This window comes from Gopherus evgoodei, chromosome 15, assembly GCF_007399415.2.
Source record: "Gopherus evgoodei ecotype Sinaloan lineage chromosome 15, rGopEvg1_v1.p, whole genome shotgun sequence".
Classification (NCBI taxonomy): Eukaryota; Metazoa; Chordata; order Testudines; family Testudinidae; genus Gopherus; species Gopherus evgoodei.
Window position 1 is genome coordinate 29,136,322 of NC_044336.1, and position 25,241 is coordinate 29,161,562.

At 52.2% G+C, this 25,241-nt stretch overlaps 2 protein-coding genes across 3 annotated transcripts; both read right to left on the reverse strand.

Annotated features, from left to right (window-relative positions):
• Positions 1-392: 392 nt before the first annotated feature.
• On the reverse strand, positions 393-7,878 carry PPP1R27 (protein phosphatase 1 regulatory subunit 27). Of its 2 annotated transcripts, none has more exons than XM_030534218.1 (4): positions 7,846-7,878; positions 6,092-6,900; positions 4,407-4,557; positions 393-3,697 (listed from the first exon to the last, which is right to left on the reverse strand). In XM_030534218.1, the coding sequence occupies exons 2-4, from the start codon at positions 6,276-6,278 to the stop codon at positions 3,574-3,576; spliced, it is 462 nt and encodes a 153-aa protein (XP_030390078.1). In that variant the 5' UTR covers positions 6,279-6,900; positions 7,846-7,878; the 3' UTR covers positions 393-3,573. The 2 variants fall into 2 exon arrangements, with proteins under 2 accessions (XP_030390078.1, XP_030390080.1); XM_030534220.1 differs by having other exon boundaries at positions 6,092-6,290; positions 7,846-7,874.
• A 2,352-nt stretch (positions 7,879-10,230) lies between these two features.
• Positions 10,231-23,456, reverse strand: P4HB (prolyl 4-hydroxylase subunit beta). Its single transcript, XM_030534217.1, has 11 exons — positions 23,252-23,456; positions 22,914-23,120; positions 19,889-20,022; positions 18,887-19,024; positions 15,265-15,369; positions 14,864-14,989; positions 14,230-14,430; positions 13,990-14,110; positions 12,863-13,044; positions 12,302-12,388; positions 10,231-11,303 (listed from the first exon to the last, which is right to left on the reverse strand). The coding sequence occupies exons 1-11, from the start codon at positions 23,439-23,441 to the stop codon at positions 11,223-11,225; spliced, it is 1,572 nt and encodes a 523-aa protein (XP_030390077.1). The 5' UTR covers positions 23,442-23,456; the 3' UTR covers positions 10,231-11,222.
• Positions 23,457-25,241: the final 1,785 nt, after the last annotated feature.

Below are 25,241 nucleotides of genomic sequence, written 5' to 3' on the forward strand. Positions count from 1 at the left end.
CTTCACACAGTATTAAAAATAGAGGCACACCATGGATTTATATAGTGGCATCATGATGTTTTCTGGTTTATTATCTAACCCTTTCCTAATGTTAGCTTTTTTGATTGCTGCTGCCCATTGAGTGGCTGTTTTCAGAGGACCATCATTTTGTATGTATATTTGGGATGATGTTTTCCAGTGTGTATTACTTTGCATTCATTAGCATTGAATTTCATCTGCCATATTTGTTGTCCAGTCACCCAATTTAGCGAGATCCCTTTGTAACTCTTTGCAGTCAGCTTTGGAGTTGACTATCTTAAGTGATTTTGTATCACCTGCAAACTTTGCTACCTCAATCTTTACTCCTTTCTCCAGATCATTTATGAATATGTTGAACAGCAGTGGTCCCAGCTCTCCCTTGTGAAATCTGGTCATTTATTCTTACCCTTTGTTTCCTATTTTTTAAGCAATTCTGATTCATGTGAGGACCTTACCTCTTATCCCATGGCTGCTTACTTTGCTGAAGAGCCTTTTGTGAGGGAACCTTGCCAAAGGTTTTCTGAAAGCCCAAATACAGAATACTGCCTGGATCACCCTTGTCCACATATTTATTGACCCCTCAGAGAATTCTAATACATTGATGAGGCATGATTTCCCTGTAGATAAACCATGTTGCTTTTCCCCAGCATATCGTATTCCTCTGTGAATCTGATAAATCTGATCTATGAATCTGATAATCCAACCGGTTAGCCTGATACTGAAGTTAGGTTTACCAGCCTGTAATTGCCAGGATTGCCTCTGGAGCCTTTTATTAATATATTTTTTTTAATTGGCATTAAATTAGCTCCCTCTAGTCATCTAGTATAGAGGCTGATTTAAGTAGTAGGTTACATACCACAGTTGGTTCTGCAATTTCGTATCTGCGTTTCTTTTGAACGCTTAGGTGAATGCCATCTGGTTCTGGTGACTTTTATCTATCGGTTTGTTCCAAAACCTCTGCTATTGACTCCTCAATCTGGGACAGTTCCTCAGATTTGTCACTATAAAGAATGGCTACGGTATGGGAATCTCCCTCACGTCATCTGCCGTGAAGACTGATGCCAAAAATTAATTTAGCTTCTCTGCAATGGCCTTGTCTGCCTGGAGTGCTGCTTTAGTGCCTTCTCCAGCAGGTGCCCCACTGATTGGCGGCTTCCTGCTTCTGATGTGCTTAAACAGTTGGTGCTGTTAGTTTTTGTGTCTTTTGCTAGTTACTCTTCAGCTTCTTTCTGGGCCTGCCCATTTATACTTTTACACTTGATTTGCCACAGTTCATGCTCCTTCCTAGTTTCCTCACTAGGATTTGATGTCCAATGTTTAAAGGATGCTTCTTTTTGCCTCTAACTGCCTCTTTTACTCTGTTGTTTAGCTATGATGGCGTTTTGTTGGGCCTCTTGCTTTTTTTCTTTTATTTGGGGTATACATTTTGTTTGAGCCTCTATTATGGTGTTTTGAAAAGGTCTCCCTTCAATATGCAGACGTTTCACCCTTGTGGATGGTCACTATTACCAAGCAGTTCAGCTATATTCACCTCTTGGAGCAGAGCCTGCGCTCCACTTAGGACTAAATCAAGAATGATCTCTCCCCTTGTGGGTTCTAGCACATGCTGCTCCAAAATCTGCCATTGATGGTGTCTAGAAATGTTCTCTCTGGAGCCTTTCCTGAGGTGGCACATACCAAGTCAATACGAGGCTAGTTGTAATCCCCCATCATTATTGTTTTCTTCCTTTGTAGTTTCCCTAATCAACCTGAGCATTTCACAATCACCATCCCCATCCCGGCCAGGTGGTCAGTAGGATATTGCTACTGCTCTACTCGCACTCTTCAAGCATGGATTTAGTTTCAGACTAGCAGGTTTGGGGTGTTATTTATTGAGGGTTACTGGGCTAGGTTTAGAGGATGTTTGTAAGAGGCATCCTCCCCCCCATGTTTCTTTTATAGGTGGCTTTTTATGGCAGGTTATAGACCCTCGGTCTCCTGCCCTGTTGCTGAACTCTTCCTTCAGCCAAACTCTCTTTACCTGAGCAGCTCACTCTGTCTGGTGCTTTCTCACTGTCAAGGCTCTGCTTGGTGCAGGACCTGGCAGGAATGCTGCTCTAAACTCCCCCCCTTTGCTGCTCACCTGGGAGCTGGCTTTTTTAACCCCGTTCAACCTGATTTAGCCCTGCCCTCTTGTCAAAGGCCCCTCCCTCACATGCCCCCACTTGCTAACTAGGCTCTGTTCACCAGCTGCTGAGGTCCATGGCAAGCCACTCTCTCCTCATTCAACCCCCAGCTCTGTCCCTCCCTGATGCCCACAGGGGAGGATAATACTGGAGCCACCCAGCAGTGCCCATGCCAGAGGTGAGTGATCGGGGCTGCCCTGCGAGCCCTTTGCTGAGGAGTGGGAGTTCCCAGGACTTGCCGTTTGATCTGCAAGTGCATTGCCCACTTTGGGCAGCTCTGCTTGATTTGTACTGGTGCACAGGGCCCAATGCAAGGGGTCAGGGCGTGGGGACATGCCCAAGTGCTGCTGTGTTATACCCACTCCCTCTCACCAGAGCATCCATTAGAGTAAAGCCTGCCAAGGTGGACAGCGAGGGCCCATGGTGGGGAACAGCCTAGGCATGACTGAGGCTTGTTTCCACGCTCTGCCATCACGTCAGACATTCTATTTTTCCTTGACAGCTGCAGTGAGTTTGTTGATTCTTGGATCTTTCTTTTCATTGAGCATGTGGCTCCTATGTCATGGTTGCTTCTGTCTAATAGGATCCCGAAGCAGGTTGGGAGAGGTGATTTTGGGACAACTGTGCTGCAGGGCAGGAAGAGTTACCCTCTACGCCTGAGAAACAAATCAATGGTGGCCGCACCAGGCTCTCCAGAAATCAGTTTATTGAAAAAGTAAAAAGTATTTTCAAAGTAACAAAAAGAACCTGGCCACCAGCTCAACCTATTGGACACTATAGTAGAAAAGCAAATCTAAGTTGGCTCAGTCCAAAATAGGACTTTTGACACTGTGACATTACGACAAGATATCTGATCTGTACAGCACTGCATGCTGCCATGAGAGCTGGGCTATCATTCTCTCTCTCTGCCCCTGGACGGACAAGGGTTATTCTGCGGAGCTGCAGCTCAAAGAAACAGCTTTAATGCTTCCAGTCAGACAGTGCCACTGTCAGCGCCGGCTGGGTCCTATCAGCATGTGCTTCCACACAGCAGAGCCAGTGCCAGCTCAGACCCCCGCTGTTTCAGTGTCCACACACCAGTGCCTGGCAGAACCAGCGCGCTCCAGCCACTGCTCTTTTGGCCAATCCAGTTGTAGCTGAAGATGGACACTGGCTCTGTGGCGGGGGTGAGAGCAGTGGAGAGGGTCAGTTTCTCCCCGTGGTGCCCCTGGCGATCTGGGGGCTCTGGGGAGCTTGAGGTAGTTCACAGCCCTACAGTGCAGTTACTGGGTGAACTCTCTGCTTCCCCTAAACTGCCCTGATCAGCAACCCCAGGACTGACAACTGCACTGCCCCACCTCCGCTGCTGGAGAGTTGGAGCAACAGGAGCCCTACGCCAGGGAGAGATGCCTCAGTCCATCCTGGCAGCTTTAAAGAGCTCCACAAGGTCCTTGGAGTCAGCGTCAATAAGGTCAGATTGTTTCTCCCCTTCGTCATTGATGGCATCAAGCCTGGCCCCTAAAGAGATGAAGTACCTGCAGGAGACAGAGGGAGGGGCTGCACTGGCAGGCAGGTGTGCTGGAACAATGTGAAGGGGCAGCTGACCCAAACTGCAAACCTGTGAGTAATGGAATCGACTTCCAGCCAGGGGACATGGCAGCACCCCTAGTTCCAGCACCCACGCTGGCAGTGGGCAAGGCAGCCTAGAAGGGGAGAGCAGACATGTGCTTCCAACACCACTTCCTGGAGACAGCCCCAGTCCTTGCAGGATTAAGGGGATTCTGGGCCTCAGCAGGAAATACTAGGCCTTGGCAACTACCAGGTACACATAGAGTTGCCAATCCTTCAGGATTGGCCTGGAGTCTTCTGGAATTGGCATCTATCTCCCAGTGACTGTTGAAAGTAATCGAGGAGATTTTGATAGGATATTTTAAGAAAATGACATTATATCATGTTGGGGAAAAAAATCTCCCAGAATAGCTTCAGTCACAGTTGGTAACCCTAGATATACAGGGTGTGCAGCAGGCTGCTCCACAGCCCCATGCCAGCACACCCTTCCCCCCCTGCTCCTGGAGCTCCAGGCCAGCACCCTGCCTCCCCTCCCCTCCTCCCAGAGCCCTAAGCCAGCACACCCTGCCCCCCCCGTCCTACCGGAGCCCCAGGCCAGACAGCCTGCCCCCACAGAGCCCAGGCTGGGCAGGTAACTGTCAGCAGGGCTAAGCCAAGGACATGGTGGCTGCTGACCTGGCTATGTGGGTGTAGCCATTGCTGCAGGCCATGTGCAGGGGGGTCCAGCCATTCTCGTCCTTCTGGTGAATGTCCGCGCCGTATCGCACCAGCAGTTTGACACAGTCGAGGTTCCCGGCCAACACGGCTTCATGGAGGGCTGCCAAGCCTAGAAAGGGGACCCGTCAGCTGCAGGGCTTGACCTGCCTGGCCATAGGGAGGCAGAGGGACCTTCCCTCACGGGCCAGGGAGCTGCTCCAGGGGTTCTGGGACGTGACACGAGGCAGGGGCTTTGTGGGGCAGGGAGGGGAAAGGGCCCCAGCTTGGAAACACCTAGCTTCCCCCCCTGCACCCCAGAAAGGAGCTTGCGCCAGGTCATTTTTCCCCCTTACTGGGGTAAATAGCTCTTTGAGTGGCTCAGGCTCTGTAGCCCCCTCCCTCCCCTGCTGAGCCAGGGCTGGTCAGTGACGTCCCAACCCACCCTCGAGCTCTCCCACCAATAGCCTGCATGTCTCCTCCAGCCCTCAGCCCTGAGTCACGAGTCCCCCACCTCTAGGTTGGCTGAGTGGGAGCCTGGCACCCAAGCCAGGGCTATTTTAGAGGGGGGTCTCCAGGGCCTTTTCTGACCAGGGGCGGCTCTAGGCATTTCACCGCCCCAAGCACGGCAGGCAGGCAGCGTTCAACTGCTTGCCTGCGGGAGGTCCGCTGGTCCTGCGGCTTCGGCGGACCTCCCGCAGCTGTGCCTGCGGGAGTTTCAGAAGCCGCGGGACCAGCGGACCCTCCACAGGCATGCCTGCGGGAGGTCCGCCGAAGCCGCAGGACCAGCGGACCTCCCACAGGCAAGCTGCCAAAGGCAACCTGCCTGCCGCCCCCATGGAGCTGGCAGAGTGCCCCCCGTGGCTTGCCGCCCCAAGCACGCACTTTGCGTGCTGGGGCCTGGAGCCGCCCCTGTTTCTGACAGAGGCTGAGGCAGAGCCACAAGGGGCAACCACGTTATAACGACACAGGCCATCACGCTGCCCCTGCCTGCACCAGCGCATTCATTGGACCAGCCCCAGGCCTACACACAGGCAGCAGAGTCGTACGTACGGGGAATGTCACTGAGTGCGTCAGCAGCAGGGCTGGTAACCGAACCCAGGAGTCCTGGCTCCCCACCTCCCCTAACCACTAGGCCCCATTCCCTTCCCAAAGCTGGGAACCCAAGAGTCCAAGCTCCTAGTCCCGTGCTCTAGCCACCAGTTCATGCTACTTCAGGCCTCTCCCTTGCCATTCCCCTCCCTGACTGGCCATTCGTGCGTTGTAGTCACTGTACGTGGTGCTGGGTACATCAAGGGTCAAGGTCCTGGGCTTTAACCCCTCTGCACTGAAGGGCTGGCTCTGTCCATGTCTGCTAGGGGGATGCATTCCCACACTACAGGGTGCCCATTAGCATCCGGTGCTGGGCTAGCTCCTCCCAGAGGGATTGAAACACTTGGATCCCATCGATGCTAGTTGGGGGATGGGAGCAAGACCCCCCTCCGCCACCACCAGCGGGGCATGAAGTGACTTAATTATAAGGGGGTGAAACTCTAACGCCCTGCTCTGCATGGGGTAAGGCTGTGCCTGCACATCCCCTGCAGAGGGCAGGCCCGCCCACCCACCCGGGAACCGCCCGCTGCTGCCCACCCATTAGCTCTGCCAGCGCGACAGGAGGTGTTACTCACCAGAGGGGTACAGGGTGCTCAAGGTGACCTTCCTGGCTCGGATAAACCTGCCCACCTGCTCCACGTCCCCCTGCCTGATGATGTCCTGGATTACAATGTCATTGGGGAAGCGCACTGTCCGTGCTGGCTTGAGGCGCTGGGAGGAGCCGCGGTACCGGGGCAGCGAGGTCGGGTCATAGTATTTCATACTGGTGGGCACCTTGTGAAGCCGGTGAGAAGCCACAAGGGCAGAGACACAGTGAGGCTGCGACAGCCTGGGTGAGCAGGTGCAGGAGGCAGCACTGACCCCCCACCCCCAACTCAGTGTCAGAGCACTGTGCACTCTTCTCCCCTGTTCTGGTCACTTCCTCCTTAGGCCAAAGAGCACTGGAGCTGCTAGTTCTGCAGGGGCCTCTCCTGGCAGCCACAAACAGCCACCCTCTAGAGCAGCGAGGCAGCTCCGAGTGGTCCCACCCCCACGGAGCTCAGTGCCAGACTCCCTGCTCGGGGCTGACGGGCTCCGCCGGCAGCTCCCGTTATATAGCCTCCTGCTGGCTATTTTGGGGGACATTCAGCTCATGCTGTTTGCTATGAGGTGCTGTAATAGAGCTGCCCTGCCTTCCAGCCTCCCACTTTTGGCACAAGTTAGAGTCTCATCTTACAGCCGACTTGTTGATGTGCCATCTAAAGGATCAAGACATCTGCTGTCTATGTGGGTGCTGCCCCTGGTACCTGGCCCCGCCGCAGGCTCCCTGTGGCATGGAAACCAGGCCCGCCAAGAGTCCATTAGGAACAGGCCTGGGAAGCCAGGGACTGATGCATGCAGCAGCCTGCGGAGATGTGAAACAGTGATTTGTCAAAGCCACAGACGCCAAGTTAATGCTGAGGTCATTCACGCTCCGGTGGCCGATCCCCACACAGGCGAGGCTGGTGCTGCAGTTCATAGCTAGGCTCCCATGCAGTGTCCTGCAGAGGGCAGGAGCGCTGGCCCTGGAAACACAAGCTCCAGCAGCACCTCTTGGAGTGCAGCTCACCCCAGCCCCCCTGGAACTGCTGGCACAGGACTGCTCCTGTGGCCGTTAGCAGGGCCAGGCAGGAGAATAGCACCCAGAGCAGAGCTTCAGAGACCCAGGGAACACCTGCTGCATTCTCTGCTCCCCCAGCACCTGTCTGAACTGGGCATCTGCTGGGTGAGGATCCCACAGATCAGTTATGGTTAAGGCTACAGTTTAGCCAGAGGTATTTTTAGTAAAAGTCATGGGCAGGTCATGGGCAATAAACAAAACTTTACTGTCCCTGACCTGTCCATGATTCATACCTGTGACTAAATCGGGGTGGGGGCATGTGCTCAGGAGCCCAGCAGCACCACCAACTGCTCTGGCCAGGCACCTGGGGCCCACTGTGGCTGCTTCCCCCACCCTAAGATTGCTGCCAGGGGCCACCCAAGCAGTGGCTGGTGTGGCTGTCCCTGAGGCCAGCTGCTTGGGTAGCCCTGGAATCAGCCCCACTGGCTGCTGCAGAACTCAGAGGCAAAGGTGGGCAAACTTTTTGGCCTGAGGGCCACATCTGGGCATGGAAATTATATGGTGGGCCATGAATGCTCACAAAATTGGGGGTTTGGGTGTGGGAGGACTCCAGCTGGGGGTGGGGCTGCAGATGAGTTGGAAGTGCAGTAGGGTGCTCTGGGCTGGGATGGAGGGGTTCAGATGGTGGGAGGAGGATGAGGGCTGGAGCACTGGAGAGGGTCTGGGGGGCAGGCTCTGGGCAGTGCTTACCACAAGCAGGTCCCAGAAACAGCAGCATGTCCCCCCTCCGGCTTTTTCAGAGGTGCAGCCCAGAGGCTCTGCATGCTGACTTGTCCGCAGGTGCCACCCCTACAGCTCCGATTGGCTGCACTTCCCAGCCAGCCAATAGGAACTACAAGGGCAGTGCTTGGGGCAGGGGCAGCAGCAGCATGCTGAGCTCCCTGGCTGCCCCTATGTGTAGGAGCCAGAGGGGGGGATATGCTGCTGCTTCTGGGAGTCATATGGAGTGGGGCAAGACCCTGACCCTGCTCCCAGGCTCGAGCACTACAGTGGGACAAACCCCCAACCCTGCTTCCTGGTGGGAGCTTAAGGGCAAGCTTAAAACATGTCAAAGGCTGGATGTGGCCCCTGAGCCATAGTTTGCCCACCTCTGCACTGAGGTCAGGGAAGAATCAGACTCCACAACAGACATGGAGCTCTAATTATGGTGACTAGAGCAGCAGGGGTTCCAGTAACATCTGTTCTCCCAGTTCCCTCCCCTTACAAGGGTGATTGGTTCAGATAGAACTACACTGACACTTTCATCATGTTATCTCCATGCCCCAGATTGGCTGGAGAGCCCTGCCAGAGTGCAAGAGCCAACAAAAACTTAATGTTCCTTTGGGAGCTGCCAGCAGAGGTTCAGCACAGTCAGCCATGCAACAATTCCTGTCAACCCAAGACAACAGCTGGGCAGGCAGCAAATTGTCATCACTGCTACCACTCAGCTGAGCATCACACTATTTACTTCCTTTCTCCCCTAGACCCACCCCCATTTGTTAGACTCTAGGCTCTTTAGGGTAGAGACTCAGGCTTAGGAGTGATCCCCTCAGATCAGATCTGGGGAGGGGACTGGGGAGAGACAGCTCACACTGCTGGATCAGTTGTCCAGGCTCATGCCTGTGCTCAGAGGGCAACTGCTAAGAGCTCAGTCTTGTTTGTGTCGGACAAACCCAGGTGTAAAGGGCTCAGGCCATGTACCCAGCTGCAAAATGGATTTTCTGGAGGTGGTAACCAGCCAAAAAGTCTTTGCAAAGTAACCATCTTAAAAGACTTCCCCTCTCTCCTCCTGCTAGAATGTTCAAAGTAGCTGCTTCCAAAGAGAAAAGCAATCAGTGACCAGCTTTCCTCTGGGCACAGATGCTGCCTGGTAAACAGAGGGGTTGCAGAGCTGTAATAGGACTCTTATGGTTCCCTTTGCAGGATGGAGCCCAAGCAGCAGTGCCAGCAGATGGGGAAAGCTTGGGGAACACCCCAGCACACATCTACTTTGGAAGTTGTAACACTTTTACATTACATGCTTAAAAGAAAATAGCCTTGGAGGCCAAAGTCCTCCACCTAACCCCACAACCAGCAAAGCAAGGTGCAAATTGCCCCAAGCAGGCCTTGTGGGTCTTTCTACCTGAGCCCCTTTACAGAGGAACCCAGAATATGTGTTTACAAAAATAGTTCTGGTGGTCAGAAGCCAGCTTGGTAATAGCAGGGAGGCTCAGTGGGATCATGTGACCCTGACCAGCATAGCAACAAAACACTTGAGTTCTCAGAATGCAGGTTCCTGGGGTTGACTGAGGGTAATGACATCTCTAGACCAGTGCTTTCAGCCAGGGGCATCTGGGATTGATCAGTACCTCAAGCATCCAAATCCATGCCCACCTGCTGACAATACAGTGTCTTAGTAGGTAGCTACCATACAAGTGCAGGTAGGTTTAGGCAGGGCATTAGAGGTCCAGCCATCTTGTGCCAGGAATATTATTTGTATTCCAACTGCACCCGGAGGCTGCTGTCAGGAGCAAGGGAGATTTTCCCTAGTTGCTCCCACTCAGATCTATGGCAGTCCAGATATTTTACTTCCAACACTTGTAGATGACAGGTACTATCAACTGTTGTGGGGCAGGGTGAACAAAGTGGACTCTGGCTTCCAAGTATACAGTATTGCCCCAACACTGGTCTGCAAGGGGACAAGGCCATGAGCCTTAGACCCAAACATATGCTTGGCCCAAAGACCATCACCATGTCTGGCTGAACAGCTGAAGGCAAGCTGGCATGGCCACTGCAGAAATTTTAGTGATACCTTTAACAACAAATCTGACTCAATGCTACTCTCACTAACCTCTGGCATTGCTCATCACAGCAATGATTCAGCAAGGCACAAGTCCTTGGCCCCTCTGCAGCACTGCATGTTTCAAGTGGAGGGTCAATATCACTCTTACAGATAGGGGAAAAGGAAGTTAAGGGATTTTATCCTGATCACCGAGTTCCTGGTTCCTTCCCCCACATTCAGACCTCCCAGAGTCTTGCAGAATTCCAGCTGGGGGTCAGGAAACAGGCTAATTAAAATGAGCTCTAGGTTTGACATTTGGAGTCAAAGACACAGGATAGTATTAAAATCTCAACTTTATTTGGCCAACAAGTTCAGCTCCAACATTGTGGTGGAATGCACAGAACAAGCCTGATTTCGCTCAGACTTCCACAGCACTCCCATTTCCAAGTCCCCCTCCCTACAACCCAGTAACCAGAAGTGTCCTGGTTCACTGCATTCTATCAGGCCCCCATGCACCTTTTCTGCCCAGGAAACCCATTCACAAAAAAATGCACAGAAAATGATTGAGGAACAGAGCCTTGTTTGATCAGGGAGATGTGGCAATGCCACTAGGTCCTGTCTACATAGGTGAGCCAGCAGTTGGGGCTTCCCTCCCCAGAGCCCACCACAGCCAATGCTGGTAGAACGTTCCACCCTTCCCAATCTTTGGAACAGTCATCTCCATTCATCTTTCAAAGCAAAAGGCAAATGAGCCCTTCAGCCACGCAATGATGTGTTAAAGGGAAAACATCTGCCCACTCCCCAGCCCCAGGACCCCTGAAGTCAGGTTAGTGGTTCCCCCCCCACTGAAAGATGGCAATTCCAAGGAAGAACAGCTGAGAATGGTTAGGGCACTGCCAGGTGGAGAGTAGTTATGGCCTTTAGATTTAGAAGAGAAAACTAAGCTTTCCTAGGAGGCATTACTGGTGAGGCTCTGAAATGTCAGGCAAGGAGACTTCCTGCCACTTCACAGCCCACTTCTACCCAAAAGAACAGAACACTTGGAACAAATCCATTTACAAAAAAGTACATCACAATAAAAAAAATAAGAGGCCCAGGTGCCTGGGCAGCTACCTAGCGACAGATCCCTTTTCAGAACTGAAAAATAAGAGGAGACAGTCAAGTGCACAGACAAATTAGGATGAAGTGTTACTTTAAACCAATCCCTGCATTTCCAGCCAACACTCCTAGTTTAAATCTGAATGGGTTTCTGGACTCGCTAGGCCCTGTGACAAGGGCAGCCAGTGTAGTGTCTGCTCTTTGGGATATGCAGATTCGAGTCTCCTCTTTACAGTTCATCTTTGTGGATTTTCTGGTCCTCTTCACCTTCCTCAAGATCAATCTCATCAGCCTCCAAGTCTTCCAGATCCTGCATTTAAATACAACATTTGTCAACAGCTACTGGTTCTGATCTGGTACAATGCAGACAGGACCCTGGAGCCCCAGCAGATTTAGGCACAGCAATGAGGCAGCTGAAGCACCATCTCCTGCCCCATGCACTCCAGGTCCAATCCATGCTCTGCTCCACCTGACATGTTAATGGCAACACTCATTACTCTGGCCATTCAGGGAACTCAAACCCATTTGAGATCAGTGTTAAAAAAATCCCAGAGTCACATAAAAGCCAGTAGTTAGAGAACAATGGACAGGGGGGCCCGAAAGGCAGAAGGAAGCAGTGAATCCTAACACTGCAAATACAGTACAGACTGCTCATGTTATAGGGACTGGATAGAAGAATATCAATGCACTGACCACAGCTAGTTACAAGAGACTAGCATCTCTCCCTTCACAACATGAGCCCGTGAAAGTGAACAAAAACTGAATTTAGAAATAGTGCACAGGCTGGCAGGAAGGGGAGCAGCTTTGCTCCAGAAGCAGAAAGGGCACTGCCACCTAGTGATGCACTGTCCTGCCATCATGGTGGGCCTAAGAGCAAAAGGCAGCAATCTCACATGGGTCTAGAACCACAGACATAGCTGGCCAAGGCAGAGGAAAAGATTTTGAACCAAGCACAGGCCTTGAGCATTCAAACAGCCTCACAGTGGTGACCAGAGGTAGGAAAGGCAGGGCCTACATGGATTTAACAGATTAGTGATCCCTCAGTTCACATTCATGTATTTATGCCTCACAGCCTGACAGTCCCAGCCAGCAGCAACCCATCAGACTGCAATGGCCAGCCAGACTTCCAGCTTTTCAGGGATGTGTTTAGTGTTGCCATGCCCACAAAGCATCTAGCCTGCTGGGAAGAACCAAAAGTGGCTCTAGAAGCCAGGACCTATTGTAGGGGTTAAATCCTAATGCTGTTACTGACTCCACACTCTTTGCAAGCACAGCAGACCAAGGCTCCCCAATGAATGGGCTACTCACCTCTTCATCCCCAGCACCATCCTGGCCTCCACTTTCCAGGAATTTCTGGAAGCCTTCTAGTGTCCTCTCTCCATTGTAGTCTATGACCTGCAGGGTAAAAGCCAGAGAGATGCTGGTTAACCCAAACAGAGTCAAGCCCTTGGTGGGAACAATGCTCTTTCTGAACAACGGTTTTCAAAAATGCCAAGCAAGAGGAAATGTAAAATTCACCTTCACCCACATGAGACGAAGGAGCAGCTCAGCCACTAGACCGCCGAGATTGCTGCGAGAAGAAGACAGCCCGCAGATGAGCACACTGTCCTCTGCTGCACTTCACCCAGCCCCATCTAGCACTGCCCCCATGTCCTCCCAGGCTGTTTCCCTCACACCTCCTGCAACTCAGCCCATCCCCCAAAGGCAATTTGGAAGGTGCCAAACCAACCTTCTCAATCTAAAAGCCCATCTCCCAAATGGGTGCTAGAGCCCCAGGCACACAAGAGAGCAGAAAGGCTCTAAGCTTCTAGCTCTCCCTTGCTAGAGATGATCCACACACAAGTCCCTGGAATTCAGCAGTCTGCGTACGTTTTTGCCAGGGCCTGCAGGGAAGAACTTGAGTGTGGGAAAACTGTGGACTTTCACTGCCTCCACTTCATTAGCTGTTGAGTCCATCTTGGCAATGACAATGTTCTCATGGTCCTTGTAAGTCTCTCCCAGTTTGTCCCAGATAGGAGCCAATTGTTTGCAGTGACCACACCAGGGAGCATCTGTAAATTAAAAGGCAACATGAAGCTTGGAGGCCATCCAACAGACAAGGGGAAGGACTGGGCCTTCTACTCTGATGCTTGCTAGCCTAGTCCAAGCCCTGCAGTAAAGGAGAATCTCCCCTTCATACGTTCCTCTTCTAGGTCATCCAGCTCCTGGGGGAAGGTGTCAAAAAGGAATCATTCAAAAAGGAAGAGAATAAGATGGAGAATATCCTATTGCCCTTATATAAATCCATGGTACGCCTATATCTTGAATACTGCATACAGATGTGGTCTTCTCATCTCAAAAAAGATACTGGCATTAAGTTCAGAGAAGGGCAACTAAAATAATTAAGGGTTTGGAAGGGGTCCCATATGAGGAGAGATTAAAGAGGCTAGGACTTTTCAGCTTGGAAAAGAGGAGACTAAGAGGGATATGACAGAGGTCTATAAAATCATGAGTGATGTGGAGAAAGTGAATAAGGAAAAGTTATTTATTTGTTCCTATAAGAACTAGGGGCCACCAAATGAAAATAATGGGCAGCATGTTTAAAACAAATAAAAGGAAGTTGTTCTTCACACAGTGCACAGTCAACCTGTGGAACTCCTTGCCTGAGGAAGCTGTGAAGGCTAGGACTATAACAGAGTTTAAAGGAGAATTGGATAAATTCATGGAGGTTAAGTCCATTAACGGCTATTAGCCAGGATGGGTACGGAAGGGTGTCCCTAGTCTCTGTCAGTGGGTAGTGATGGATGGCAGGTGAAAGATCACTCATTACCTGTTAGGTTCACTCCCTCTGGGGCACCTGGCTTTGGTCACTGTCAAACAGAATACTGGGCTGGATGGATCTTTGGTCTGACCCAGTATGGCCATTCTTATGTTCTTAAGGTGGTTCCTCCCCATATACTATTCCCAACCAGGCTGCTTTCCTGCCATTTGTTATTCAGCATGCTCAAAGTACTCACAAAACTCCACAAACACATTCTTGGTCTCATCAAAAGCAATGTCTTCGAAGTTCTTTCCAACCAGAACTCTGACAGGCTGTTTGTCCCAGTCATCAGGCAAATCTTGACTCATTAGGTGAGGCTGGAATTGGAGAACAGGGACTGAGAACCAGCATGCATATAGCAATGCGGAATGTGCAGGCAAAATCATGCTCCCAGGAAAACCCCACTTCTTGCAGACTGTGCATTCGTCCCTGTTACCTTGACTTTGCCCTCCAGAAACTGGTTGCAGAACTCCTTGATCTTCTCTGCTGTCAGTTCATCTGAGTCAGGTTTGTATTTAGTCATTTCCTCCTCCAAAGTGATGAGGCGCACAGCTGGGCACTCCTCCTTCTTCAGGCCAAAGAACTCCAGGATCCTCTGGTTGTCACTATGGTCACTGTCTATGAAGATGAACAGGATCTTTGGAGGAAAGTCAAATGTAGATATTAAAGACATGAAGGAAATCCTACAGTAGCAACTCTGCTATAAAGTCACTAAGCCAGCTAGACAGCTGGCTTCCCTACCCCCCTTGAGCCCATGGCAGAACATGGGCCACTTTATTCTACTACAAATACTGGGGCTGCAGTGGCTGAAGCAATGTGCATGAAGACAAACACCTTAGCATGCCATAAGTTACATTACAGGGCTGGCTTACACCAGTCAGAAGGAAAAATCAGGAGTCAAGCTGCCACTCTAACCTACACTCTCCCCAATGAGGTCTATACATAGCAGCAAGTGACTAAGGCACCTGGCTATTGGGAGATCCATATACAGAAACAAGGAGACTGAGGGAGCCGTAAGAAATCAATGCCCTGTACAGGCTAGGAGTGACTGCCCTTCTCCAGCGCCTCACCTTTCCTTTGAAGTTCCCAGCTGCTGTCTTGAAGTTGTCTAGTTTCCCTTGATAGTCAGCAACACTCTTGGGCAGGAACAGCAGGATGTGAGTCTTGATCTCTCCTCCAAAGATCTTAGGAGCAGTCTAGGAGAAATACAACTCCACATTAGGAGCACAAATAAACCCAGTGCCAGAGTCCATGGACTTTTCGGCACTGATGGTGCCAAGGGAGTCACCAAGACTACAAGTGCCACTCTGAGAAGCAAACTTATCCCTGGCTCCCTCTTGCATCTCCTGCTTCATCTAGGCACAGTAGGTTCCAGGCCAGGAGGAAAGAGCAGCATAGCTTCCCATCCCATAGTCCCAGGGGCTCAGAACATGTGTGACCAAAGAGCTGATTACATACTGGAAGGCCATACCTGTTCAGTGAACTCGATGACCAGAGGCAGCTGGTTAGACTTGATGAAGTTCAGCAGGTTCTCTTTTGTAAGATCACCTTCAAAGTTGTTGCGACCTTCATCAAACTGGGGAGACAAAGGGGTTGTTTTCTTAAGGGTTAAAGTTAATGCTTGCATGCACAGAGACACTTACTGCCTCGGCATGCAGAGAGATGAGCAAGTACAGCACATTGCAAGTAACAAACTTCATACAGAACCAAGGCCTGGGAGGGGCCAGCCCAACTGCATGGTTCTGCCACCTACTGGTAAGGAAGCAGATTTCCAGTTAACACTGCAAGCAAGAAACAAAATACTCAGATTTAATCCATGATGTAATCTAAACCAAAGCACTCATTCTGCTGAGAAGGGAGACCTGAAGCTCCCCAGACAGTAAGTGGGGCAGCAATGGAGAGGACACAACCTAGCTCTTGGTGCAATTCTGCAAGAATACAAAAGGATTCTGAAGACATGCCTTGGAGGGGGACTTCTAATTTAACAGCTGCTTCACAGCATTCTAGACTATGTTAGACAAACCGGTGAGAAGCTACAGCAAACCCCACAATCAGTGACTGGGCAAGGGCAGCACTCTGCACAACATAAGTCAGCACACAGGTCTGAGTTGAAGCACATACATTAGCCAATAAACAGCTATTAGAAGTGAGCTGGTGTCAGGCAGCAAAGCCCACTACGCAGCTGCTAATAAATAGCAATTTACTCAACCCACTGAGGACGTGTCACCCTCTATTGTTAGAGACACAAGAACACAGAGATTGGAGGAGAAGATGCAGCACAGGTGCCAAGTCCCATTTTCTACTAGACCACCACCTATTATTGTCCTTGATTCTCAGAACCTTCCCAGGCAGCCTGAAGAGGGGAACAGCAGAGGGGCATCAAGGTTAAAAACACAGGATGTGCGAGCAAGAACGGCCATATTAGGTCAGACCAAAGGTCCATCTAGCCCAGCATTTGGTCTTCTGACAGAGGCACCCCAGGGGGAATGAACAGGTAAATCAAGTGATCCATCCCTTTGCCCACTCCCAACTTCTGGCAGAGGCTAGGGACACTATCCCTGCCCAGGCTGGCTAACGGGCATTGATGGACTTATCTGCCATGAATTTATCTAGTTTCTTTTTGAACCCCATTATATTCTTGGGGTTCACAAGATCTGGCAAACAGTTCCACAGGTTGACTGCACTGTGTGAAGAAATGCTTTATTTGTTTTTTTTTTAAATCTGCTGCCTATTAATTTCATTTGGTAACCCCTAGTTTCGTGTTATGAGAAGGAGTAACCATTTCCTTATTTACTTTCTCCACACCAATCACAATTTTATAGGCCTCAATCATGTTCCCCTCCTTAGTTCTTTCACAAGCTGAAAAGTCCCAATCTTATTAATCTCTCCTCATATGGAAGCTGTTCCATACCCCTAGTCATTTTTGTTGCCCTTTTCTGAACCTTGTCCAATTCCTATATATAAAAATGTGGGGTGCAGCAGCAAGATGGTGGAATAAAGTAACCCAAATGGCAGTACTGAACAGACTTCAGCTGAGAAGCTGAAGAGAATGCTGGTGTTAAGATTAGAAGCAAGCTGGACGACTTCTCTATGGGTAACTAGTCCAGCTCCTTAATATCCTCAAAAGATGTGTTTAAAATGCCACATTCACACCCAGACAAGCCACATCAAGGACAGTGAAGGGTGACCAGCTGGTAAGCCCCTTTCCCAAACTAGACCAGAACTGCCTTTGGAAGGCATTTTCCCCACTGACACTAATGGCAGGAGCCACAAAAATTGGATCCCTTTCAGGAGCTCCGGTCAAAGTAAGATCCTAGACCCTCTGACTTTACTGAATAATTAAACTGATAAAGACAAGTCTTGTGACCTGGTCTTTGTAGCACCCATATGAGCCTGCAAAGCCTTTGAGATCCGCCAGAGGAATAGCTGTGTGAGGAGACAAAGCTCTTGGGAACCAATGTAAGACAGCCACTGAAAGTTCTGCTCCTTTAAGTAATGTTACATTTAGTTGTCCTGACTCCAGCAGGGACTATTGTGCTCAAAGAGAGCACAGGAAAGTCAGAGAGGAGCAGGTCACTCAAGACATGCTCATTAAGAGTTAGCACAAGGAACAAATGCCTCTCTTTTCCACCAGCCTCTAAAACAAGAGCACTTACTACACAGACAACTCTGGAGTTTATAAACCAGGGTCAATAGCGACAGTGGTGAAAGAATAAGTCCTTCACTCATAGGGACCTGCTCACTTGAGTACAGGTCTTCACTCCTGACACCCTTGTCAGATAAGCTGTAAAATCCTCTACAAAGATATTTCAACCAGTTAGCAGCAGTGGAAATAAACAGTGTGAAGATTCCATATAAACAGCCAGCCATCAGACACCCTCTGGCATGCAGTGAAAGCAGCCTTCCCTAAGGGCAGGATACAACTGGAATAGCCTCAGACAACCAGTGGGGGATCCTACAAGCTTTAAAAGAAACAGCCACTGGAACAGCTATTTGCTTTCCGCAGACAGGTGCTGCATCTTCTAAAATTCTAACATGAACCCCTAGACTCACGAGTCTGGTTTAAGTATAGCAGCTTTAGGAGCTGCAGTTCAACTAGTCCAACAACTTTGGAGCCTTTTAATTTACAGAAAGAATAGTGGATAGAGTACAGCTTGGTTAAATGGAATTAACCCAAAGCAGCTTTCTGCCCTGCCTCTCACTGCATGTCATGATGCACTAGCATCACCAGCTCTTCTCCCAGGGAGCTTCAGCTTCCCATCTCCCCAACCCTACTCCTCAGCTCTGTTCCCCATGTAGGCTGAAGAGTAACAAGCTATTTTAATTGGCTGGAGGCATCAGCCACATCACACCTTCCAATTCTGCAGCTCTTGCCAAAACCATGACTCCTTAGTGCACCCTGCCTCTGCCACAAGAGCTTGCAAGCCCTCCTCCTAGTCAACCCTGCTGTAACACGCCAGACAGCTGAGCCCACGAGGAGCACATTAAAGGGCGTTTCAGCTAAAGCAAGAGCAAGCCGAGAATGGCACAGCAGTAGGATCCTGGATGCTGTTGTACAACAGCTCTTAGAGGCAGAAGGAGGCAACAGTAATAAACTCCATAAATACTTCAGTTCACAGCAAACATTAACTTCACAGCAGCCAGAAACCTGAAACAAGGAAAAGGCAGAAACTAAAGGTAACTCGGGGCTCATGTCCAGTAAGTTCCACGAATATGCACAAGACACCACTAAAATACACCCTGTCCAGATGATTGACAATGCTTCCCCCTGCTGAACAAAGGAGCTACAATTTCAAATCTGAAATCTAGGCAGTTTATAATTAGTTTCAGGTTCTACACCCATACTGAGTCCTCTGGAGAATCTGGAGTTTTACAACATTTTCTAAATTTAAAAAAAAAGGTTTTCCTCCCAACTGCCGTGGAAGATCCATGAACAGGGATATTAACTATACAGGGGAAAGAGTGAAAGTTACTCTACAAAGAGTACAGTTAAATGCTCCAAGGTCAGACACTCCTTAAATGGTCACCTGGAACATTAATAGGTAGAGAAATTCAGATTAAGCATGGCATGTGTTCTTTGAACCACTCCTCACCTTCTTAAAAAGGACAACACCATCTTTGCTGAGCTGGTATTTGGAGAAGACATCACTGCTGTAAGAGATCCCAAAAGGAATGTCATCAATGGACTCAGCTGCCAACAAGAATTGCTTGGCAGCCTCTGACTCCACATCCTAGGAGAGAAGAGAAAAGGTGTTTTGCACTACGAACTGAAGCGTAGTGTAGCAAAGAAGGACAGGGAATGTTAGGCAACATCTGTGCTTGATTTCATAAGCTCTCAGAGTTGCAGCAGGCAGAAAATCTGCAGCAGACATGCAGTGTGCCTTTAGTGGGGTTATCACCCCACTCCTGCCTGGAAGGGCTTGAAATCAGCCCTGGGAGAGGGCTGCTACTAGGAAAGGAGCAAGCCTTGGCTGATTGGGGAAACAGCCTCAGCTGGGGGCCATGCCCCAATCAGCACCCAGCTGCCTCTATGAAGGGTTGAGCCAGGAATAAAGGCACATAGTCTCCTCTAGCTGTGGAGGGAGACAAGCCTGGCTGCTGGGGAGCTACAGAAGGTACCAGGAGTGGAGCAGGGCTGAGGAAAGGCCAAGGGACCTGGGGAGTGCCAGCCTGGAAACCCCCCAGGCTGCAGCCTAGCATAAGGCCAACAGGTACTGGGGTTGTAGGGGACAGCCCAAGGCTAGACAGACAGCAGGCCCAAACTCCCCTTACCCATGATGAGTGGCATTCACTGCAGTCTGCCCCAGGGAACAGGGGTTAGTTGGTGACTGGCAGTAGCCTTACACTGAGGCAAGTTGTGGATAAGGGGTGGGGAGACCTGGAGACTGAGGGGTTACTGCCAGAGGGGCAGCACCCCAGAGAAAGGGGCACTGGGGTCCTGGGAGGGACACAGGCCAGCAGTAAGGCAAATCACTGGCTTGCAGAGGGCACTTCGGAAGCTGGACGAGCTAATTCCAGACAGACCAGCAGGAGGCGCTGCAAGGGCGAGTCTGCCTACTTACAGTACGCTTCTGAGATCTAAACCCAAACACTACCTTGAAGAGCCCAATCACAGTGACTTCACTGGAATCCACTAGTGCCTCAGCTGCAGCAACATCTGCCAGGGTAGTGGCAGCTGGACCAGTGCGTTTCTTCAGCCAGTTTACAATATCATCAGCTTCTCTGCCAGCTATATCAGAAAGATGAGGACGTTCACTGTTCATCCTTAGTTTTGCAGACCAAGGCATGAACATGCATCCCGACTCTAGGGACAGTACAGACTCAGCTAATCCGGGGTATGAGGAACAATGGTCCATTCACTGCCCAGCCCCAATTGTCTCTACTTTTCTTTTCATCTTCCATCACAGCAGGTTCCTGAAGTGAGCAAAGCCCTGCACCTACCTGGAGGTACTATGAAGGCCAAGGCATTCTGTGTAGCACTAAAACCCATGCGGAGCACCCTGAACCAAGGTACAAGGATTTTCTGGAATCCACTCCTTTCACACACTGTTTCAGTCACCAGGCTGGCCCAAGCACATTTAGACTTTGACCAGTGTTATCAGCACTGCAGACCTCCTAGAGGATTCTGGGATTTTCATACAGAAAAAAGTCAGTATTTCTCATCCTTTGTTTTAGCACCCTGAGGGGTTTTGCCCTCAAAAGATCTAAATATTTTAGAACTTACTACAGCCTTTATTTTAATCAGATTGATCAAACATTCCCTCACCAAGATGGACTTTTACATTTAGCATTCACAGCAACTGCCTCAAGTAGTTTGATTCCAGCATTGTGCATCACTACATAATAATTACAAATGGAGCTTTAATCATACTGCTTTCCTATCACTAAACTCTAGGAGTGCACAGATGAAGGAACCACATTACATATGATCATATACCCTGGCTTGGATGCACTGCCTCAAATACAGAAAATGCTGAATCTGACTGCCAGGGATGAGAAATGCACATCCTCAAGTAGCAAAACCTACACTGGGACTTCTACTCTCTAGTACTGGAGAATTTACAGCTTATCTTTTATTTAAAAAAGTAGAGAACTTGCTACAGGGTGTCTCCAAATGTATTCCTCTAATATTCCCCCCAGAATGACACCAAAGAACACCTCAGTATATGGAAGAAATAATGAATGACTAGACAATGAAGCCTACAATTCTGTTTTCAGATAATCCCTCATGTCAGCCCTGCTCTGTTACCAGATGCTAATGCTGCCTACTTATTCCACCAGCAATAACACAGGCTGCCCCCATACACAAGTTTTGTAAACTTCTCTTTTGGAAGAGATTTACTACTCTTCATCTACCAGAGCATATTCTGGATATACTCCATACAGTCTAGTTAGTGCCTCACTCTCCTGACCATGTAGAGGCATACCACAACTAATACCCAAGACAAAGAAACATCAGCTCAATCCATTCTGAGGGCTTGTCTACATCAGAAAGTTGCAGCGCTGGTGAGGGAGTTACAGCGCTGCAACTTTGAGAGTGTCCACATCTGCAGGGCATCACCAGCGCTGCAACTCCCTGTTTGCAGCGCTGGCCGTACTCCCGTTTTGTCTCGGGTGTAGAGGATCCAGCGCTGGTGATCCAGCGCTGGTAATGCAATGTAGACACTCACCAGCGCTTTTCTTGACCTCCGTGGAAGGAGGAAGCCTCTGGTAATCAAGCTGGTTTCCTTTCCCGGTTTGCTCTCTTGGTCCCGGAGCCAGCCAGCAAACCGCGGGGAAGGAGACCTGCTTGCTCGGGGTTCCGGGACCGAGAGAGCAAACCGGGAACGCCGCGGTTTGCTCTCTCGGTCCCGGAGCCAGCCAGCAAACCGCGGGGAAGGAGACCTGCTTGCTCGGGGTTCCGGGACCGAGAGAGCAAACCGGGAACGCCGCGGTTTGCTCTCTCGGTCCCGGAGCCAGCCAGCAAACCGCGGGGAAGGAGACCCGAGCAAGCAGGTCTCCTTCCCCGCGGTTTGCTGGCTGGCTCCGGGACCGAGAGAGCAAACCGCGGCGTTCCCGGTTTGCTCTCTCGGTCCCGGAACCCCGAGCAAGCAGGTCTCCTTCCCCGCGATTTGCTGGCTGGCTCCGGGACCGAGAGAGCAAACCGCGGCGTTCCCGGTTTGCTCTCTCGGTCCCGGAACCCCGAGCAAGCAGGTCTCCTTCCCCGCGGTTTGCTGGCTGGCTCCGGGACCGAGAGAGCAAACCGCGGCGTTCCCGGTTTGCTCTCTCGGTCCCGGAACCCCGAGCAAGCAGGTCTCCTTCCCCGCGGTTTGCTGGCTGGCTCCGGGACCGAGAGAGCAAACCGCGGCGTTCCCGGTTTGCTCTCTCGGTCCCGGAACCCCGAGCAAGCAGGTCTCCTTCCCCGCGGTTTGCTGGCTGGCTCCGGGACCGAGAGAGCAAACCGCGGCGTTCCCGGTTTGCTCTCTCGGTCCCGGAACCCCGAGCAAGCAGGTCTCCTTCCCCGCGGTTTGCTGGCTGGCTCCGGGACCGAGAGAGCAAACCGCGGCGTTCCCGGTTTGCTCTCTCGGTCCCGGAACCCCGAGCAAGCAGGTCTCCTTCCCCGCGGTTTGCTGGCTGGCTCCGGGACCGAGAGAGCAAACCGCGGCGAAGCTGGTTTCCTTTCCCGGTTTGCTCTCTCGGTCCCGGAACCCCCCTTGAAGCCGCCCAACAGCGCTGCAGTGTGGCCACATCTAACACCACTTGCAGCGCTGGTTGCTGTAAGTGTGGCCACTCTGCAGCGCTGGCCCTATACAGCTGTACTAATACAGCTGTAACAACCAGCGCTGCAAAATTTTAGATGTAGACATGGCCTGACATAGTCCACATCTCTTTACTGCCGAATCCGTGCATAAAACAGACTAAGAACAGATCTAAGTTATGTCCAACGAGTCTATGGGATGCTCAGCACAACTTGCCCACTGGGTGTCAGAGACGGATCAACTTGGGGGGGGTTTGTTTCGATTCAGGCAATTTGCAACAAAATGAAGTCCAACCTAATACATCTCAGGCCTGCTCAGTGCCTCCCCCAGACGCTAAGCACGCCAGGCCCGGCAGAAGCGCCCCGGCAGTGCCCGAGCTCACCTGTGTACTCTCTGGGGGCAGATTGGTCTCCATTTTTGAAGAATTTAATAGTGGGGTAGCCGCGAACCCCGAACTGCTGGGCCAGCTCGGACTCTTCCGTGGCATCCACCTTGGCCAGCCGGATCTCGGAGCCATCCGCCCTCAGCGCGGCTGCAGCCTTGGCGTATTCGGGGGCCAGCGCTTTGCAGTGGCCGCACCACGGGGCATCTGCAAGGCAAGGGAGGGGTCAGCCCCCCGGAGCCGGGCAGGGCGCGCAGCCGCCGGCCCCCGCCCCCCCCCCGGAGCCGGGCAGGGCGCGCAGCCGCCGGCCCCCGCCCCCCCCCGGAGCCCCCACTCACAGAACTCCACCAGCAGGTGCTTGTGGGCCGCCAGCGCGCGCTCGAAGGAGGCCGCGCGCAGCACCAACACCCCGTCCTCCTCCTCCGCCTCCTCCCCCCCCTCGGCGTCCGCCTCCGCGCGGCCCGGCCGGGCCAGGCCCAGCAGCGCCAGGCCGAGCAGCGGTGGCACCAGGACGCTCAGCAGCTTCATGGCAGCGACGAGTCCGACCCGCGGCGGAGAACAGGCGCCCACACCCGCCTCCCGCTTATAAACCCGCCCCGTGCCCGCCGCTGCCGCTCCTCATTGGCTGAGTCCGTCGCCCTCGCCTGCCTCGCCCATTGGCTTGGCCGAGCGCCCGGGTCTCTCTTCGTTTTCTATTGGCTGATCCGGTAGCCGCGCCCCTTCCCGACCATCTCCGAATGGCTACGGCCTCGCTTTTTTTAACATCCTGTAATTGGTCGCTTCGCCCGCTCTGTCACCTTTGATTGGTCAACGCTACCGCCTCAGGCTCTCAGCGACCGGATCTGATTGGTGGCCAGACCAGACCCGCCCCCGCCGTTCTCCTCTTGAACGTGGCACTCGGGTAGCCCCTCCCACCTAGGCCGGTTGCGGCGCATGCGCTATGAGGGGCAGGGGAACCCGTTCGTGTTGGATTCTGACTGGGCCGCGTCTGTAAGTGCCGCCTTCTGACCCGGAAGGGTGGGGAATCTCTTCCGGGGCAGGGCGAGGGCGTAGGGCTCGATGGCGGTTGTTATTGCGCAGCGCGCGCTGTGCGGGAGGCGGCGGAGGCTTCCCCGCTGTCCGGCCTTAGGGCGGGAGGCTGGGCCCGGCCCCGCCCCGCCCGCCCGGCCCGCGGCCCCGGGAACAGCCCGAGCTTGAGTTGCAGCGGGAAGCGCCTCGCCGGCGGCGGCGGGTTTCCGAGCCTGACAACGGGCCGCGCGTCCGCCCGGTTACCCGCCCCGGGGCCGCGCGTCCGCCCGGTTACCCGCCCCGGGGCCGCGCAGCCCTGCCTGGGCTCAGGGCGCCTCCCCCCCAGCAAGGCTGCTCCGTCCCGAGCGCCAAGCAGAGGTACCAGCGTCCGCAGCCTCGGGGGCGCGGAAAGTGCCGCGTCGTGTCGTGGCCAGAACCCGGACGGGAATGAAGAAGCAGCTCGGCTGTCCCTGGTGAAAGGCCCCTGAGTGTTCACCAGCCCCACAGATAGATACAGTGGGGCCTGCTCCCCTGAGCTGCCAAAACATTAACAACCGCTTCTCTCCCCAAGAGGGGTCGTGGCCCTCCTGTCCCCCAAGACTCCTGCCCCATTCAACCCCCCAATTCCTTGATGCTCCGCTGGGACCCCTGCCCCATTCAGCTCTCTTCCCTGTTCCCTGACTGCCCCCTGCTGCCCCATCCAACCTCTCTTCTCATTCCTGATAGCCCCCTGGGGCCCCTGCCCCATCCAACCACCCCTTCTCTCTGTCCCCCACCACCCCATCCAACCCCAGCCTGACTGCCCCCCCCCAGAATCCTTGCCCCCATTCAATCCCCCTGTTCCCTGCCCTCTGACTGCCCCAACCCCTATCCACTCTCCCCCAAACTCCCCTGCCCTCTTCCAACTCCCAGCTCCCTGCCCCTTTACCGCACTGGAGGCCGGGCCGGGGGCACTGGGCCAGGGCAGGCCTGGGCCCGAGGCGCTGAGCTGAAGCTGCTCGGCTGGGGTGCTCCACCAGGCCGGGGCCAGAGCTGCTTGGCCTTAAAATTTAATTTAGTGGTGCACACATTCCAGATGAGAACATGGCTCTGTAATATTTTCCATATTAATCTCTATGCTATTCCTTTTGCAGCCTAACACCTTTGCTATTTTGACTGCAACTGCACGTTGAACAGCAGAGATCTTAATTTAGCAGCCTACAGTGCTACCCAAGTCCCTTTTATAAACTGATGCTCAGAGTTTAGACCCCTGCAATGTGATGGAGTAGTGCACGATTTTCCCTCCAGTGTGCAGTACTTTGCATTTACCATCATAGAACA